The sequence below is a fragment of the Oryctolagus cuniculus genome, chromosome 1, assembly GCF_964237555.1.
Source record: "Oryctolagus cuniculus chromosome 1, mOryCun1.1, whole genome shotgun sequence".
NCBI classification, from domain to species: Eukaryota; Metazoa; Chordata; class Mammalia; order Lagomorpha; family Leporidae; genus Oryctolagus; species Oryctolagus cuniculus.
The window spans coordinates 162,071,003-162,089,013 of NC_091432.1; the positions used below are offsets into that span (position 1 = coordinate 162,071,003).

An 18,011-nucleotide genomic window follows, 5' to 3' on the forward strand; every position below is an offset into this window, starting at 1 on the left:
ATGCTATAATTAGTACTCAAACCGTATTTTTCACTTTGTGTTTCTATGTGGGTGCAAACTGTTGAAATCTTTACTTAATATATGCTAAACTGATCTTCTGTATATAAAGAGAATTGAAAATGAATCTTGATGTCAATGGAAGGGGAGAGGGAGCGGGAAAGGGGAGGGTTGCGGTTGGGAGGGAAAGTATGGGGGGGAAGCCATTGTACTCCATAAGCTGTACTTTGGAAACTTATATTCATTAAATAAAAGTTAAAAAAAAGACATCAAATAAATAAGCTATCAATGCATCTAAAGGACCTAGAAAAATAACCACAAACCAAACCCAAAATTAGTAGGAGGAAAGAAATAATTAAAATTAGACAAGAAATTTTAAAAAGCGAAAGAAAAAAAAACAATACAAAAGATCAGCAAAATGAGGAGCTGGCTTTTTGAAAAAATAAACAAATATGAAAAATCAAGTGTAACAAGAGACACCACAGAAATAAAAAGAATCACCAGAAATTACTACAAAGAGTTCTATGTCAAAAAATCAGGAAACTTGGAAGAAATGGATAGATTCCTGGACCCATACAACCCACCTAAATTGAGCCATTAAGACATAGAAATCCTAAACAGACCAATAAACAAAATGGAGACTGAATCATTAATACAGACCCTCCCAACAAAGAAAAGCCCAGGACTGGATGGCTTCACTCTGAATTCTATCAAATATTCAAAGAACTAATTCCAATTTTTCTTAAATTCTTCAAAGCAATTGAAAGGGAGGGCATCCTCCCAAAATCCTTCTATAAAACCAGCATCACCTTATTTCCTAAACCGGAAAAAGAAATGACAGAGAAAAGAGAACTATAGACCAATTTCCCTGATGAACATAGATGCAAAAATTCTCAACAAAATACTATCTAATTGAATCCAACAACACATCAGAAAGCTCATTCACTGGGACCAAGTAGGATTTAGCTCTGGTATGCAGGTTTGGTACAATATTCAGAAAGAAATCAATATGATACATCACATTAATACACTGAAGAACAAAAAACATATGATTATCTCAACAGATGCAGAGAAAGCATTTGATAAAATACAACATCCTTTCATGATGAAAACCTTAAGCAAAGTGGATATAGAAGGAACATTGCTCAACAATATTAAGGCAACCTATGACAAACTCACAGCCAGCATCTTAATGAATGGGGAAAAATTGGAGGCATTCCCACTAAGATCAAGAACCAGAAACGGATGCCCTCTCTCACCACTGATATTCAATACAGTTCTTGAAGTTTTAGCCAGAGCTATTAGGCAAGGAAAAGAAATCAAAGGGATACGATTTGAAATGGAGGGAGCCAAACTATTTCTATTTTCAGATAACATGATTCTATACATAGGGAAACCATAACACTCCACTAAGAGACCTTTGGAACTCATAAAACTGTTTGGTAAAGTGGTAGGATCTAAAACTGACACACAAAAATCAATAGCCTATGTACACACAAATAATGCCAGAGCTGAGAAAGAATGCCATATTTTTTGTTTGTTTTAAGATTTTATTTATTTATTTAAGAGGCAGAGTTACAGACAGAGAGGAGAGACAGAGAGAAAGGTCTTCCACTCACTGGTTCACTCCCCAGATGGCCATAATGGCTGGAGCTGAGCCAATCCAAAGCCAGGCGCTTCTTCCGGGTCTCTCACACAGGTGCAGGGGCTCAAGCAGTTGAGTCATCCTCTACTGCTTTCCCAGGCCATAGCAGAGGCTGCATCGGAAGCAGAGCAGCTGAGTCTAGAACCAGGACCCACAGGAGATTCTGGCACCACAAGCAAAGGCCTAGCCCACTGTGCTACAGTGCCAGCTCTGAGAAAGAATTTCTAAGATGAATCTTATTCACAATAGCTATGAAAACATTAAATACCTTGGAATAAATTTAACTGAAGAGCATCAATGATCTCTACAATGAAAATTACAAAACATTAAAGAAAGAATAGAAGACATAAAAAAGTAGAAAGATCTTCCATGTTCATGGATTGGAAGAATCAATATCATCAAAATTTCCATACTGCCAAAAGCAATTTACAGATTCATGTAATCCCAATCAAAATAACAACATTTTTCTCCAATCTAGAAAAAAACTATGATAAAATTCATATGGAAACAGAAGAGACCCTAAATAGCTAAAGCAGTATTATACAACAAAAACAAAGCCAGATGCATCAGAATACCAGAATTCAAGTCATACTACAGGGCAGTTATAATCAAAACATCCTAGTACAGGCACAAAAACAGATGGCTAGACCAATGGAGTGGAACAGAAACCCCAGAAATCAATCCAGGCATCTACAACTAACTTATCTTTGACAAAGGAGCTAAAATCAATCCCTGGAGCAAAGACAGTCTTCAACAAACTGTGCGGGGAAAACTGGACTCCAAATGTGGAAGCATGAAACAAGATTCCTACCTCACACCGTATACAAAAATCTACTCAAAATGGATCAAAAACCTAAATCTATGAACCAATACCATCAAATTACTGGAGAACATTAGGGAAACCATATAAGATACTGGCATAGGGAAAGACTTATTGGAAAAGATCCCAGAAGCACAGGCAATCAAAGCTAAAATTGACAAATGGGATTACATCAAACTGAGAAGCTTCTGCACTGCAAAATAAACACTCAGCAAAGAGACAACAGACAGTAAGAAATACTTAGCAAGCAAAGAGCCAACAGAAAGAATGGGAGAAAATATTTGCAAATTATGCAACTTACAAAGGATTAGTTTCCAGAATATATAAAGAGCTCAAGAAACTCAACAACGAAACAACCAATCCAGTTAAGAAATGGGCAAAGGACTTAAACTGACATTTTTCAAAAAAAGCAATTCAAATGGCCAATAGACATATGAAAAAATGCTCAGGATCACTAGCCATCAGGGAAATGCAAATCAAAACCACAAGCAGTTTTCACATCATCCCTGTTAGAAGGGCTTTCACACAGAAATCAACAAACAACAAATGCTGGGGAGGATGTGAAAAAGGGTATCCTAATCTACTGTTGGTGGGAGTGTAAACTGATGCAGCCACTGTGGAAGACAGTATGGAGATAGCTCAGAAATTGATGGTGCAAAATGTTTTCTTCCCCCAAAAAGCTATCTTTAGCAAGATAAAAGTGCTTGCCCTACTTCCTTAGGAATCTCCCATTTCACCATGAGAATAGTAAGGGAGTGGCAATTCCATCCTTCTGAGCTCTGTTTATTGTAAAGTAAATTAGGTTTCTTATTGTGACGTAAACTAGGTATCCCACACTTCTGATGACTCCTTTTGTTCTATCCTGAGCAAGCCAGACAGGGTAAAAAAAAATTACAATGTAAATCAGGTCTTTTGATGGGTTTGTCCCCACCCTGTACTGACTGACAGTTTCTTCCCCAAGATTGTGCTTAAAAACCCCATTACCATCAGCCCTTTGGGTTTTGCCTCTCTTGGAGCCCCTCTCCATCCCACTCTGGCTGGAGGTCTCTGACTCTAATAAATCTTCCTTTTAAATCTCAAAAAAAAAACAAACCCTGAATATAGACCTACCAGATGACCCAGCCTTCCTACTCCTGAGAATTTACTCAAAAGAACTGAAATCAGCATATGAAAGAGTGATCTGTACCCCCATGTTTACTGAAGCTCAAGTCACAATAGCTAAGATATGGAACCAATCCAGACGTCTGTCAACTGAAGACTGAATGACGAAATCATAGGATACAATACACTATGAAATACTACACAGCAGTAAAAAAAATGAAATAATGGATAATAACAAATATATATATTAAAATATATAACATATATAATAATAGTGAAAAAATGAAATCCAAAATGGATGTGACTGGAAACCACTATACATAGTGATATAAGTCAAATAAATAAATATATGTATATTTCAAATGAAAAAAAAAAAGATAAATGTCATTTGTTCTCTCTTACCTATGGTAACTAATAAAGTACCTAAAAAGTAATCTATAGGAGTGAAACTGACACTCTGTGATGCAATGGTTTAGAATAGTGCTTGTCTTGACTGTTGAGGAACAGTGTTTTTTGTTTTGTTTTCTTGCTTTTTCTTCATACTATTTGTTGAACTCTCTACTTAGTGTAGGGTTTATCTTATGAGTATAAAGTTAACTGAAAATAGATCTTTGTAAAAAAAATAAAAAACAAGAATGGGGGCCAGTGCTGTGGCACAGTGGGTTAAAGCCTTGTGCAATGCCTGCATCCCATATGGGCACCAGTTCCTGTCCCAGCTGCTCCACTTCCAATCCAGCTCCGTGCTAATGTGCCTGGGAAAGCAGCAGAGAATGGCCCATGTCCTTGGGCCCCTGCACCCATGTGGGAGACTCAGCAGAAGCTCCTGGCTCCTGGCTTTGGATCCGCTCAGCTCTCATTGTTTGTAGCCATTTGAATCAGCAGATGAATGACCTCTCTCTATCTTTACCTCTCTGTAAGTCTGTCTTTCAAATAAATAAAATAAATCTTTAAAAACAATAAGAATGGAAAAAAAAAATAAAAAAAAAATAAAAACAATAAGAATGGGAATGGGATATGGAGGAAGAAGAAGGGTGAGAGTATGGGCAGGAGGAAGGTAGAGTGAGAAGAATCACTATGTTCTTAAATTTGTATATATGAAATGCATAAAATTTGTATTCCTTAAATAAAATTTTTAAAAATATACAAAATTTTTAAAAACACACAGGGAGAAAAGAAGAAACACAGAGAAATCTTCCATCTATGGTCCACTTATTTTTTTTGTGGGAGGAGTTTCTTAACCTCAGCTGTACCTCCATGGATCCGTCGTTGTTACAATTATTAAATTCTCTTCAGTAAACCCTTTTGAGAGTGCCCTTTCTTTCCTGCCTTTACATTCACTGAATCAGCTACAAAAGGATTCAGAGAAATAACTATTATGATTAAGGACTTTTTTCTTCTATTTTAATATAGGAAACACTTGGACATATTTATTTTCTAAGGCAAAATAATTCTCGTCATTCTGTATCAGAAGCAATGTATGGGAAACCTAGTAATTAGCTATTAGTTTACATCACTATCTTCCCCATTAGGGTTGTGCATGATGACTAATATGGTGGATCAAATAACACACATCTAAAGGATGTGGTTAGGACCACGGTCACCATAGATCAGTAAATACTTGTATGCTTGCAGGATTAGCACTGTCTGGATTCCAATGGCCAGCTGAGTACATTCAAGATAAAACTATAGCACATATTTTAGATTGGAGATTGGCAGCTGTACATAGATGTGCATTCTGAGGAGTAAGTAGTTTCACATGTGTTGCATGGATTATTTTGAATCTCAGCATGATAGCCAGCTCCAGCTGCATGTTTCTCATCTTGGTGCTGCCCATAATCTCACTGAGTCCTCCCTGGCTACCCAATATAAGCAGGATGCTCCGTGCCCACCATCATAACTGTACCATATTCATGTCCAGGTGGCTTGTGTTGTATTCATATTTCTCAGCTTTTTCGTTGTCTTTTATTCTTTGTCTTCCCTTTGGTACTGTAATTCCATCATGGCAGGGAATCATGTCTAAGACACAGAAAGTCCTCATGAGTATCTCCAGTGACTAAATGGTGAGAAACATGGATGGTACAAAGAACTTAAAAAGAAGTCAGAAGAGGGGCCAGTGTTGTGGTGCAGTAGGTTAAGCTATACCTTGCAACACTGCCATCCCATTTTGGTCCACCTATTCAAGTCCTAACCTCCACTTCCCATCTAACACTCGGCTAATGTGACTGGGAAGGTGGCAGAAGATGGCTCAAGTACTTGGGTCCCTGCCATCCACATGGAAGACAAGTATGGAGTTCCCAGCTCCTGGTTTCAGCCTGGCCTGGTCCTAGCCACTGTAGCCATTTAGGGAGAGAATCGGCAGATTTTCTTTCTCCAAGAAGCTCTGCCTTTAAAAATAAATTAAAAAATAAATCTTTAAAAAAATAGAGTATAGAAGAGCACTAATTTCCCTCCCCAACATATTTACGGGTGTGAACCTCACAGGGCCCTTCTTGTAGCCAAAACATACTTTCCAGATCTGGCCTCTTTGGATGTATGCAAGGATGCTAGGTTTGAGACTGTAAATATCTCAAGCAAGAAGGGCTCAAATCTGCATGTGTTTGCCTTGTTTTGCACAGCATTGGGCCCAGCTCCAAGCACAGATGGGCGCTTCATAAATATTATTGAAGGATGATGACATAGAGGGTTATTTAATGCCTCCACATGGGGTGGAGACAGATCTCAGGCCACAAATATACTCTCAATGTACTTTACTCCTCAAATCACTTGAACCAAAATGTTTTCAGCAACACAGACTCATCTGCAACCACGAATCAGACCCATCCACAATGACAAAGCCCAAAAGAATGCCATTTTCAAGGCTGAAACTGTATTCTTATTCTGTGGTAAATGCAAACCTTGTTTTAGTGCCACTAAAAGTAAGATCAGAAATTAAAGTCAATGAAAGTCTTCCTCCAGGGAACAACAATTGTCTGTGAACGAGGAAAGTTCGTCTGAATAATTCATCAGTTTGAAGGGGCAGCCCCCACCCACTTCCAGAATCCCAGGCGTTTAGGCAAGTGTACCACTCAAAGTGTCTCAACAACTTGCTATTCTTCCTGGGCACAGCACTTATGGGCACATTCCCATGGCTTTACTTATGTTAAAATAAGAAGAAGCTTTACAGGAAACCACTGTCAAGATCAAAATTTTGAATTTATTTTATCTAGGAAGAAAGAAGCTTATAAAGTGTCCATCATGAGAATCCACTTGGGAATCTACACAACAGATCAAATACCCAAAACAAATCACCACGTCAGAGCCCCACAGAATTCTGAATCCCAACCAGCAAGCATGAATAATCCTTTTAAATGGTCACTTACATATCAGAACAGGTCCTTTGTGAAATTTCTAAGCAAGGCCTCTGGTTTCTGACTAAAACAGAGAGTTAGTGGGAAAGGGGGAGGATAAAGTGAAATCAAGAACTACTGGGAAATTTCCACAAGAAAAGAGGACAAATGGTTTTTGTTGTCAGAATAAAACCAACCTCTCCTGGCCATGGTTTAGAAAGTTGCTGGCTACTCACAGGGGAACTGGACAAGATTCTAAGCTGGTTTCTCAGGGGCCTTCCTGATTCAACTGTAGTTGCTGGGCATATGCAGGCCTAAAGTGTATCAGAAGACGTACTTTCAATCCCTGGGTGGATTTCTAATTATCTGTGTGACCCTGTGTGAGTCACTTAACCTCTCTCATCATCGGCTCAACATCATGGGAAGGTGAATGCTTACCCAAATTATCTCACTAAATTATTGCCAAGATCAAATGGCATGACACCTATGCAAATTCTGTCCAAGCTGTAAGATGATGTGTAAGTGGTAAGGTGGTAGGCATCACTATTAAATATACTCCCAAATCATTAAACAACCCTCTCTCTCTCCTTCTCCCTCTCCCTCTGCTTTTCTAAATAAAAGAAAAATATTTAGGGGCTAGCGTTCTGGCACAGATTAAGCTGTTACCAGCAATGCTGGCATCCCAGAATGCCTGCTTTGCATCATGACTGCTCCACTGCTGATCCAGCTCCCTGCTAATGCACCTGGGAAAGCAGCAGCAGATGACCCAAGTACTTGGTTCCCTGCCACCCACATGGGAGGCCCAGAGAGAGTTCCAGGCTCCTGGCTTTGGCCTAAGCCACCACTGACATTTGTGGCCATTTGGGGAGTGAGCAAGGAATGGAAGATTGATCTTTCTCTCCTTCTGTCAGTCTTTCACATAAATAAAATAAATATTTTTCAAATGTTTAATTAAAAATAAAATAAAACTGAGTTTATTTTAGCATCGTGAATTTGGGGTTAATATCCCTGAACGCAGAAGAAAAAGGACAAGCATCCAAAAACCATGTAATTTCTCTCCCCTCTGGCAGAAGAAGACAAAGTTAATTTCTAAAAGTCAACTATATCTCTGTTTGCAATAACAAACAATTAGAAAATTATATTTATAAAACTGTTCCACTTATAATAGAGTCAAAATAGAGCAAAGAGCAATTAATTTAGTAAGAATTACATGAGACCTTTATGCAGAAACTACAAAATATCTGGAAGAGAAATTAAAGAAACCCTAATTGGAGAAATATATTCATGGATTAGAATACTCAATATGGCTAAAATGAAATTCTCCCCCTAAGACTTTATAGATTCTATAATTCAATACAATCTCAGCCAAAATCCCAATGTGCTCTGATGAAAACTGACATATTGATCCTAAAATCTAGAAGACCAAATATATGTAATTTTTTTAATTTGACAAGAAAGAAAAAAGTGGCGCAAGAGTCACTTGATTGTTTCCTTATGAAAACATTACACAAGGATCAACAAATAGATCAAGGCAAAAGAATAGAAAATCCTAAAATAGACATATACACATACATATACACTCAGAGTTCACTGATTTTTTTAATAAAGGCACACAGACTACAAAGGGGAAAGAAATTCTTTACAATAAATGGGTTTGGAACAAATGGATACCCAGAAAAAGTGACCTTCAACTTCTTCAACCTCATATGATTCACAAAATTGAATCCAAAGTAATCACATATGTAAAAGTTAAAACTGCAATGATTCTAAGGGAAAATGTCCTTTTTGATCTTTTGCTTTTTTTAAGATTTATTTCTTTATTTGAAAGGCAGAGATAGAAAGGGAGAGAAATAGCAAGAGAGAGAGAGGGAGAGACAATGATCCTGCATCTGCTGATTCATTCCCCAAATGGCCACAACAGCTGGGGCTGGGCCAGGCCAAAGCAGGAACCAGGAGCTTTCTCTGAATCTCCCATGCTGGGTCATCCTCTGCTGCTTTCCCAAGTGCATCAGCAGGGAGCTGGATCAGAAGTGGAGCAGCCACGACTTGAACTGGAGTCCAAATGGGATACTGGCATTGCAGGTAGAGGTTTAACCCTCTACACCATAGTGCCAGCCCTATCCTTTTAATCTTTATTTTTTTATTTTTTATTTTTTTATTTTTTTAACAGGCAGAGTGGACAGTGAGAGAGAGGGAGACAGAGAGAAAGGTCTTCCTTTTTGCCGTTGGTTCACCCTCCAATGGCTGCCGCCGGTGCGCTGCAGCCGGCGCACCGCGTTGATCCCAAGGCAGGAGCCAGGTGCTTATCCTGGTCTCCCATGGGGTGCAGGGCCCAAGGACCTGGGCCATCCTCCACTGCACTCCCGGGCCACAGCAGAGAGCTGGCCTGGAAGAGGGGCAACCGGGACAGAATCCGGCACCCCGACCGGGACTAGAACCCGGTGTGCCGGTGCCGCTAGGTGGAGGATTAGCCTATTGAGCTGCGGCACCGGCCCCCTTTTAATCTTGAAGTAAGTAAATACTTCTTACAGAGGAAAAAATATATATAATAACCACAAAATTAATTATAAGAAAAATAATAAATTGGCCTTACTTAAAGTTTAAAACTTCTGCTCATCAAAAGACAATACTAAGAAATTCATAGCAAGCAACAGAGAGAAAGTGTTTGCAGAACACATATATGACTTATTGTTTAGTATATATCAATAACTTCTACAAATCATGAACAAAAGAACAGCCCAAGTTTAAGAAATGAGCAAATACACTTTGAAATAATACATAATGAAAGAAGTTACACAAGTGACCGAGAAGAATAAGAAAAGGAGTTCAACACTGCCAGTTATTAGGTGAAGCAAACCTAAATCATAAGAAACAACAGCTTATATGCTCTACAATGGCTACAATGGAAAGACTGGCCACACCAAATGTTTGTAAGGATATGAAGCAACTGTATCTCTCATACATTAAAATTAAGAATATAAAAAAAGTTTTGGCAGTTTCTTGTAAAATTAAACCTAACATCTGCCCTATGACCAGCACTGCACTCCCAGAAATTTACCAAGAAAAATGAAGATGTGTCAACAAGAAAACTTGTGTAAGAATGCTATAGTAGCATGACTCATAACAGCCAATAACCAGAAATAGCTCCAATGTCCATCAACAGCAGATTAAAGAAATAAAAACTGAAATATTATATTCATATATTAGTATACCACATGGCAATAAGAAGGGATGGACTACTAACGCATGCAGTAGATATGGATGGATAAAATTTATTTATTTATAATGGAAAAAGGAGTGAGTACCTGGTATATGATTCTATTGTGTTAATTTTTTAAACAAGCAAAAAGTATACAGCAATATAAACTATAACCATGGATATGTAGGGAGGATCTGAAGGAGGTAGAGGCAATTTTTTTGGCATGATGAAAATATCTTAATCCAGGTGGTAGTTACACAGATGTAAATTTCACTGAACATGAATTTTAGGCCACTAGTGAATATATGAATAACACTGTAGAAAAAGTACTCAAAATTCATTGTTAAATAAAAGAGGAAAGATGAGAATTGTGCTAGATGAAAGATAGACTTCAGGGTCTAACCAGATACAACATGTGGTTGCACGCGCATGGCAACACTACTCTGGGCAACACACCTATAAAAGACATTTTAAGGACATGCAGGAAATCTGACCACAATATTGGTTTCAGAAGCCATAAAAATATATTAATAGAAGTTTTTTTGTACTTTGTTTCATATCTTTGTCAAACCAGTGGTTAAGAATGTTATACTCCTGAGGCTGATGCTATGGCGTAGTAGGTAAACCACTGCCTGCAGTGCTGGCATCCCATATGGGTGCTGGTTCGAGTCCTGGCTGCTCCACTTCTGATCCAGCTCTCTGCCATGGCCTGGGAAACCAGTAGAAGATGGTCCAAGTCCTTAGGCCCTGCACCTACATGGGAGACCTGGAAGAAGCTCCTGGATCCTGGCTCCTAATCAGCCCAGCTCTGGCTGCTGTGGCAATTTGGGGAATAAACCAGCAGAGAGGAAATATCTCTCTCTCTCCCTCTCTCTGCCTCTCTGTGACTGCCTTTCAATAAATAATTAAATCTTAAAAAAAAAGAATGTTATAATACTATAGTTTCAATGATCTGTGATAACTTTAAATTTTACTATGCATGGATGAAATGGTCATCTTTCCATTTGCTTATTGTTTATAGCCCTTGCCTGTATTCCCACTAAACTAGGCGCTTTTTACTTTTCATTTGCTGAACTCTTTATTTGGTGGAGCATTAAGTCCTTGACTTTAATGTAAATTAGAAATACATTATCTCAAAAACTGAAAAAAGAAACAAAGAGAGAAGGGGGAAAGGGGAAAGAATGGAGGGGGTAAGGGAATATAATTATATTCTTTGACTTATATCTATGAACCATACTGAATACATTAAAAACTAATAAAATATTATAGAATGTGAAAAAAACAAACTATTCTAAAATATATTAATAGAAAATTGTAGATTCTGGGTAGATAAGAAAAATCAGGTGACAAGCAACATATACTTTCTTGTATTTTTTATATCATAGCACAGATTTCATTTAAATGTATATAACAGATAAGTACAGAAAGAAGTCCAGTAAGGGATTACATTATCTATTAACACAGGTGACTCAGGGGAGGGGGGGTGATGCTTACACTTTCTTCTCACTTGCCATATGCACATATATGGCTTCTACAACAATATTATACTGTTTGAAGTAGTAGACTGTGAAATTCACTGTTTGATAAGACAAGGTAAAAGATGGCAGGGATGAATAGGACAAGGAGAAAGAAACCTACCACTACTTAAGCTCTAAGTAAATCTATCAGGCATTTTCCATGCACTTCCCATTTCATCCTCACAAGAAACCTATGATCATTTCTATTTTCATACGGCTAAAAAGGGTACAAGCAATCACTTGAACATAATATAAAACAATCTCAAAAACCCATGCTCTTTCCACCTCACTTGTATGCCCTTTCAGATTTCGGAGACTTCACTAAGTATTTATTTTTAAATATTTATTTATTCATTTGAAAGTCAGAGTTACAGAGAAGGGGAGAGAGAAAAAGAGAGAAAGAGAGAGAGAGAGAAGGGGAGAGAGATGAGGAGAAGGGAGGGGAGGGTGGGGAGGAGAAAAGAGAAGAGGAGAGGATATTTTCCATCCACTGGTTCACTGCCCAATTGCTGCAATAGCCAGAGCTGAGCCAATCCAAAGCCAGGAGCCAGGTCTTCTAAGTCTCTCACGTGGGTACAAGGGTGCAAGAACTTAGGCCATCTTCTGCTGCTTTCCTAGGCCATTAGCAGAGAGATGAAAGGGAAGTGGAGCAGCTAGGACTTGAACTGGTGCCCATACAGGATGCTGACACTGCAGGCCAGGACTGTAACCTGCTATGCCATAGCACCAGCCCCGTCACTAAGTATTTATGAAGTGTGTACTACACACACAGTGTTCTGTTAAATGTTTTATACAAATCACTTCATTCACACTCAGAACTTTCCATGTCAGGATGATGTATTCCCATTTCATAGATAAGAAAACTGAGGCACAGAAACGGAACAAGTCTCCCTGGTTCCCACAGATAATAGCTGACAGAACAAAGAATCAGGCTCAGGCCACCTGACTCTCCATGGTAGAGTCCAGTACGCTCTTCCATGTTTCCAAGTTCCCATGCTTTCAACGCGTTCCCAGTGGAGTACGAGAGAATGAGTGTCAGGTACCAACAAAAGGAACACTGACAACAGAAGTCAACCACACATTTTTCACAAGAACATCCTTGCTTACCTGTCCAGGGCGGTGCTTGTTGGCATACTCCTCCCAAACCCTCGGACCCCAATCTGACGGAAATATGGAATGCAAGAGAGGTTGGCGGCGATGACAGCCAGAGAGTCAGAAGGACTCACAAAGAAGCCATTCTGGCCTAGGATCATGTAACGGTCCTGTAGGAGGCAATGTGTAAAACTTTTCAGTCAGAACCTTCTGCTGCTAGCACCCCATCTCCACAACCATACAAGCCATTTCACTGCCATCTTACAAGTAAACAGACAAAAGTAACTTGATTGAGGCCAAAAGAACACAGGAAACCTTATTCCAAATTTCTCCATGTCAAGGGCCCAGAACCTCAACACAACTAGGAATGTGTTCACCTCCTGAAATGTGGATGCCCACCTCATGCTTCAGTAGCCTCTGTACACTTGGCTGTTTTCTCCCAAACATATGGAGAACAGAAGTTACTGCTGGTCCCTTAGCATGATGCTTTCAACAAAACCAGCTGTAAATAAAGATTTATTGCTTCACTTTTTTTTTTTTTTTTTAAGGAAACCACCTCTTTTATAACACAACGCTAATCTGGAACTAAGAAAGTAATGGCTATTTAACTGCAATATCTAGCCATTAAGCAAAAGAGCAGATGCAGAGCTAGTCAGGGTCCACATGTCCCATACATGCTAGCTCCAGATGTGTTCATTAATGTTCTGGCTTCTGATGCTTGGCTCAATACATGGTAAAAGGTCAGCAGGTAGAAAACTTTCCTACATACCCCGTCAGCATCAAATGCAGCTCCAAATCCATATTCTCCTCCTTTCATGGCTTCCAAAAGTGTTGTTGCATAGGTCAGGTTTGGGTCAGGATGCTGCCCTCCAAAGTCTTCCAGGGGAACACAGTTTATTGCAGAATTGGCTGGGGCCCCTAGCTCGTCACACAAAACTTTTCTCACGTACGGTCCCATAACTAAAACAAGATACACAGCCATGTGAAATATTTGCAGAACCTTCCCCCTAGAACATGTTGTTCTGGTTAGAACAAAAACAACTATTTTACAGATTGGAAGGGAAAAAAATTCTTCATTTTTTTAAGATATAACATAATGCTCACTTCAGTTACTATTTATTGAGCAGCTTCTATGTACCAGTTATTGTTAGTCATAAGCCAGTTATAAGAAATCTTGCTCACAAACCTTTTCTAAATGTTGCCAGAAAAGAAATCAACCATGTATTAATGACTCATTATTGCTTTTCATGTATTAAAATCTTTATCTAAACATATGCAAAAGCACCAAGGTCTCTTGAGATGGTCTTTGCCTCTGCAACTATTTGAACTCCCCCAAGTATGTAATTAAGCACTGTAAGCAACTGAAGTACATAAAACTCAGTGTATTTTACAAATGAATGCTGAGGAGCGGTGTCTTCTAGTGCAATGAACATTTATCAAGAGCCTAGTACGGGAATCTTACATCAGGAACGGAAGGGATCATACTGAAGGAACATAAAGACACACTTCCAACACTACTAGACTCTAAATCTAGCTATAGGATGAGTCAAATCCACAGATGAATGACTGTAGTTATAAGACAAAAAGAGAGGTACCATTCACTGCACAATATGAAATAAATATTATAAACTAACTAGATGCAAGTTTTTTCTTTCCCCAGTCATCCTGCAAAGGCATCCTGTAACAAGCTGACAGACAGCAGGTGCCATTTTGGATATAAGTAATAGCTGTGCCAGCTCATATGTGTGCCCAGCAACCAGCCAAGCGGAGACTCCTGAGTCTGGTGGCGAGAACAGACTGGGGGATGGGTTCTCGTGACTGTGGGAAGCTTGTGTGCTGGGACTGTGAAAATACTAAGGCTGTGTGGGAGGATTCAGGGTGTGACTGGGATAGTGGGCAGTCACTGTGGGAGGCTCCACACAATCAGGACTCCCTGGTTACCTGGCTGGGGGCACACTGCTGGAGAATCTGAGTTTATACTGAGGACTACACAGATCCTTTGTATGGTCCTTCTGGCAGAGCAGATGAATAACAAACTCACTGGGGCTAGCACTCAGGCACTAGTCTTCTTTGAGGAGAGGAGCTCAGCTGAGTCTATGCAAACAGACAAGAAGAAACTTTCCCTCTGATTAAAAAAAAAAAAAAGGCTTACCACACCAAACCTGGATGTATCATCTCAGACACACCCTTCACACTGGAGCACTGAACAGAGCTCCCTGGCCACTCCTACCAAACGCCTCTAGGTATTCCCTGAAAGCAGACACTCCACTAATCCAATCAGACATAGTCCAAAGATAAAAGCAGCCAGAGTGAAAATCAAAAAGAAACCAAGGAGTATCTCCACAAATACTGAATAACAAACACACTAATCCAAGAAATATGAATAAGGAAGATGGGGCCAGTGCTGTGACGTGGTGGGTAAAGCTGCCATCTGCAGTGCCAGCATCCCATATGGGTGCTGGTTCGAGTCCGAGCTGCTCCACTTCCAATCCAGCTCTCTGCTGTGGCCTGGGAAAGCAGCAGAAGATGACCCAAGTCCTTGGACCCCTGTACCCACATGGGAGACCAGGAAGAAGCTCCTGGCTCCTGGCTTCAGACAGGCACAGCTCTAGCCATTGTGGCCATTTGTGGAGTGAACCAGCAGATGGAAGACGGCTCTCTCTCTGTCTCTCCTTCTAGCTCTGTGTAACTCTGACTTTTAAACAATAAATAAATAAATCTTTAAAAAAAATAAGGAAGATAAGATGACACTCCCAAAAGAACACAACACCTCAATACTAGATTGTGAAGATGATGAGACTGAAGAAACACCAGAAATGGAATTCAAAAAATTGATCATAGGATTACTTACAAGTCATCAGAAGCAAATGCACAAACTAATGAAATCTACATGACATGAAAGAAAATTTCTCCCATGAAATTGATATCTTAAAGACAAAACAAAATGAAATCATGGAAATGAATAATTCAATAGAACAAATAAAAAATACAGAATACAGTGGAGAGCCTTAACAACAGAAATGGTGAAGCAGAAAAAAGAATATCTGACATAGAAGACAAAGCACAGGAAATTACAGTCAGACCAAAGACAAGAAGAAGAAATTAGAAAACTAAAAAACAATGTTAGGAATCTACAGGATACTATCGAATGACCCAACATATGGGTTCTAGGAGTTCCTGAAGGCATGGAAAGAGAAAAAAGATTAGAAGGCCTTTTTAGTGAAATAATAACAGAAAATATCCCCAATTTGGAGAAAGAAAGGGGCATCCAAGTACAGGAAGCACAAAGAACTCATAATAGACATGACCAGAAAAGATCTTCACCACAACACACTGTAATCAAACTCTCAACAGTAAAACATAAAGAAAAGATTCTAAAATGTGCATGAGAGATATGCCAGATTACTCTCAGAGGATCTCCAATTAGACTCACAGCAAACTTCTCATCAGATACCTGACAGGCTAGGAGGGAATGGTGAGATATACTCCAAGTATTAAGAGAAAAAAACTGTCAACCCAGAATATTATACCCTGCAAAGCTCTCATTTATGAATGAAGGTGAAAAAGACCTTCCATGACAAACAGAAATGGAAAGAATTTGCTATCACCTGTCCAACCCTGCAGAAGATGCTTAAGGATTCGCTGCACACAAAAACATAGAAACATAGGCATCACTATGGAATAAGGTAAAGGAAGGAAAGCTTCCAGTAAAGTACAAAGGAAATCCAAAGTAAAAAATAGAAATATGTATTGAAAAAATGGCAGGGCAAAGTTTTTTTTGTTACTTATCAATAGTCACCTTGAACGTAAATGGTCTTAACTCTCCGGTTAAAAAACACAGATTAAAAAAAATCTGTTTGCTGCCTACAAGAAACACATCTCACCAACAAAGATGCATGCAGTCTGAAAGTGAAAGGATAGAAAAAAAAAAGTGCTCACACTGCAGAACCAACAAGGAGTTGTATGCATATTCACAGTATTTAGTGACAGGGAAATAAATATCAAAATAAACAGCTAAAATACTTAAAATACATTCTCTGGGAAGTTGGGAACTGAGGAAAAGAAAACGTTAGGGATAGAGCTGAACTATTTAGCTATTTAAACTAAGACATGTACTGGGATCAAAAAGTAAAACAATGAACTACAGTTTTTACTCTATCCGTACCACATTCTAATAAGCGTAGTCTTAAACTTATCTGTTCAACTTTTCTTTTCTCTGATATGTAAATTTTTATGTAAATTTTACATACTCTCAAAACCCAACATGCATTAATGCCTTTTTAATATGTCTTGCCCACCAGTTTGCAGAAAACCATGAGCTCACCTCCATGCATTGCATCAACACGGATCTTCAGTTGGCTGGGCCCAGTCAGTAGACTCTTGATGGCATTAAAGTCAAAGATGGTTCGAAGGAGGTTGAGATAGATGTCCACAGGATCCACGATCTCCACTAAGGACATGGAGCAAAGGGAGACAGCCATGACTGCACCCACAAAACTCTGATCTCAAAACCCCATCACAGTCTTACACTACACATAGGGAGTGTCCATTTGTGGAAACAATCACAAATCAAGGCACAATCAACTTTTCAGATGACTATAAAATGTGTAAATATAAGATCACATTACTTTTAATTATAAATAATGTAATATCATGTCTAAATAATATCAAGTTATAAATTCTTTGCAAGTTACAAGTCAACCAAAAGAGTAAATTTAAATAAAAACATGTCTTGTTACCCCTGTTCCCACCTTCTTTCTATCACCTCCCTCCCAAAAAATGTACATATCTCAATGTTTGCCATATCCAGTTGCCTTTCTTCTGGGGGCCAACCAAAGACTCAGCTGGTATAAGACCAATCAAACAGTGACCCCTATGCCCAAATGCCAGATCCTACTGCAGACTTGGTGATGAAGGATGTATTCCTGAGTTTGCATGAAATCTCCTTCATGCTCATTCAGTACCCAAATTCCCAGTGAAGGTCAAACATCAACAAATCCTTATTCAATATGAATGAATGTATCTGGCACAATTCAATGAACAGGAATACAAACCACATCTTTTTGATTTACATGACATACAAAAAACCAAGAATGTAATGTATTTTTCATGCTGGGCAATCAGGACATAATTAATGTTCAGAAAGAGAAAGAGAAAACTAATTCCTGGAGCAAGGACAGTCTATTCAATAAATGGTGCTGGGAAAATTGGATTTCCACGTGCAGAATCATGAAGCAAGACCCCTACCTTACACCTTACACAAAAATCCACTCCACATGGATTAAAGACCTAAATCTACGACCTGACACCATCA

General features: G+C 38.9%; 1 protein-coding gene across 1 annotated transcript in view; it reads right to left on the reverse strand.

The window, feature by feature from the left end:
* The window catches only part of PGM5 (phosphoglucomutase 5), a 224,886-nt gene that overhangs the window by 158,226 nt on the left and 48,649 nt on the right, over positions 1–18,011 (reverse strand). The window contains exons 4-6 of the mRNA XM_002708190.5: positions 17,022–17,147; positions 13,467–13,657; positions 12,713–12,867 (exon numbers count right to left, since the gene is read on the reverse strand). Of these exons, the coding sequence (XP_002708236.1) occupies positions 12,713–12,867; positions 13,467–13,657; positions 17,022–17,147 (472 nt within the window). The remainder of the gene's footprint in view (positions 1–12,712; positions 12,868–13,466; positions 13,658–17,021; positions 17,148–18,011) is intronic.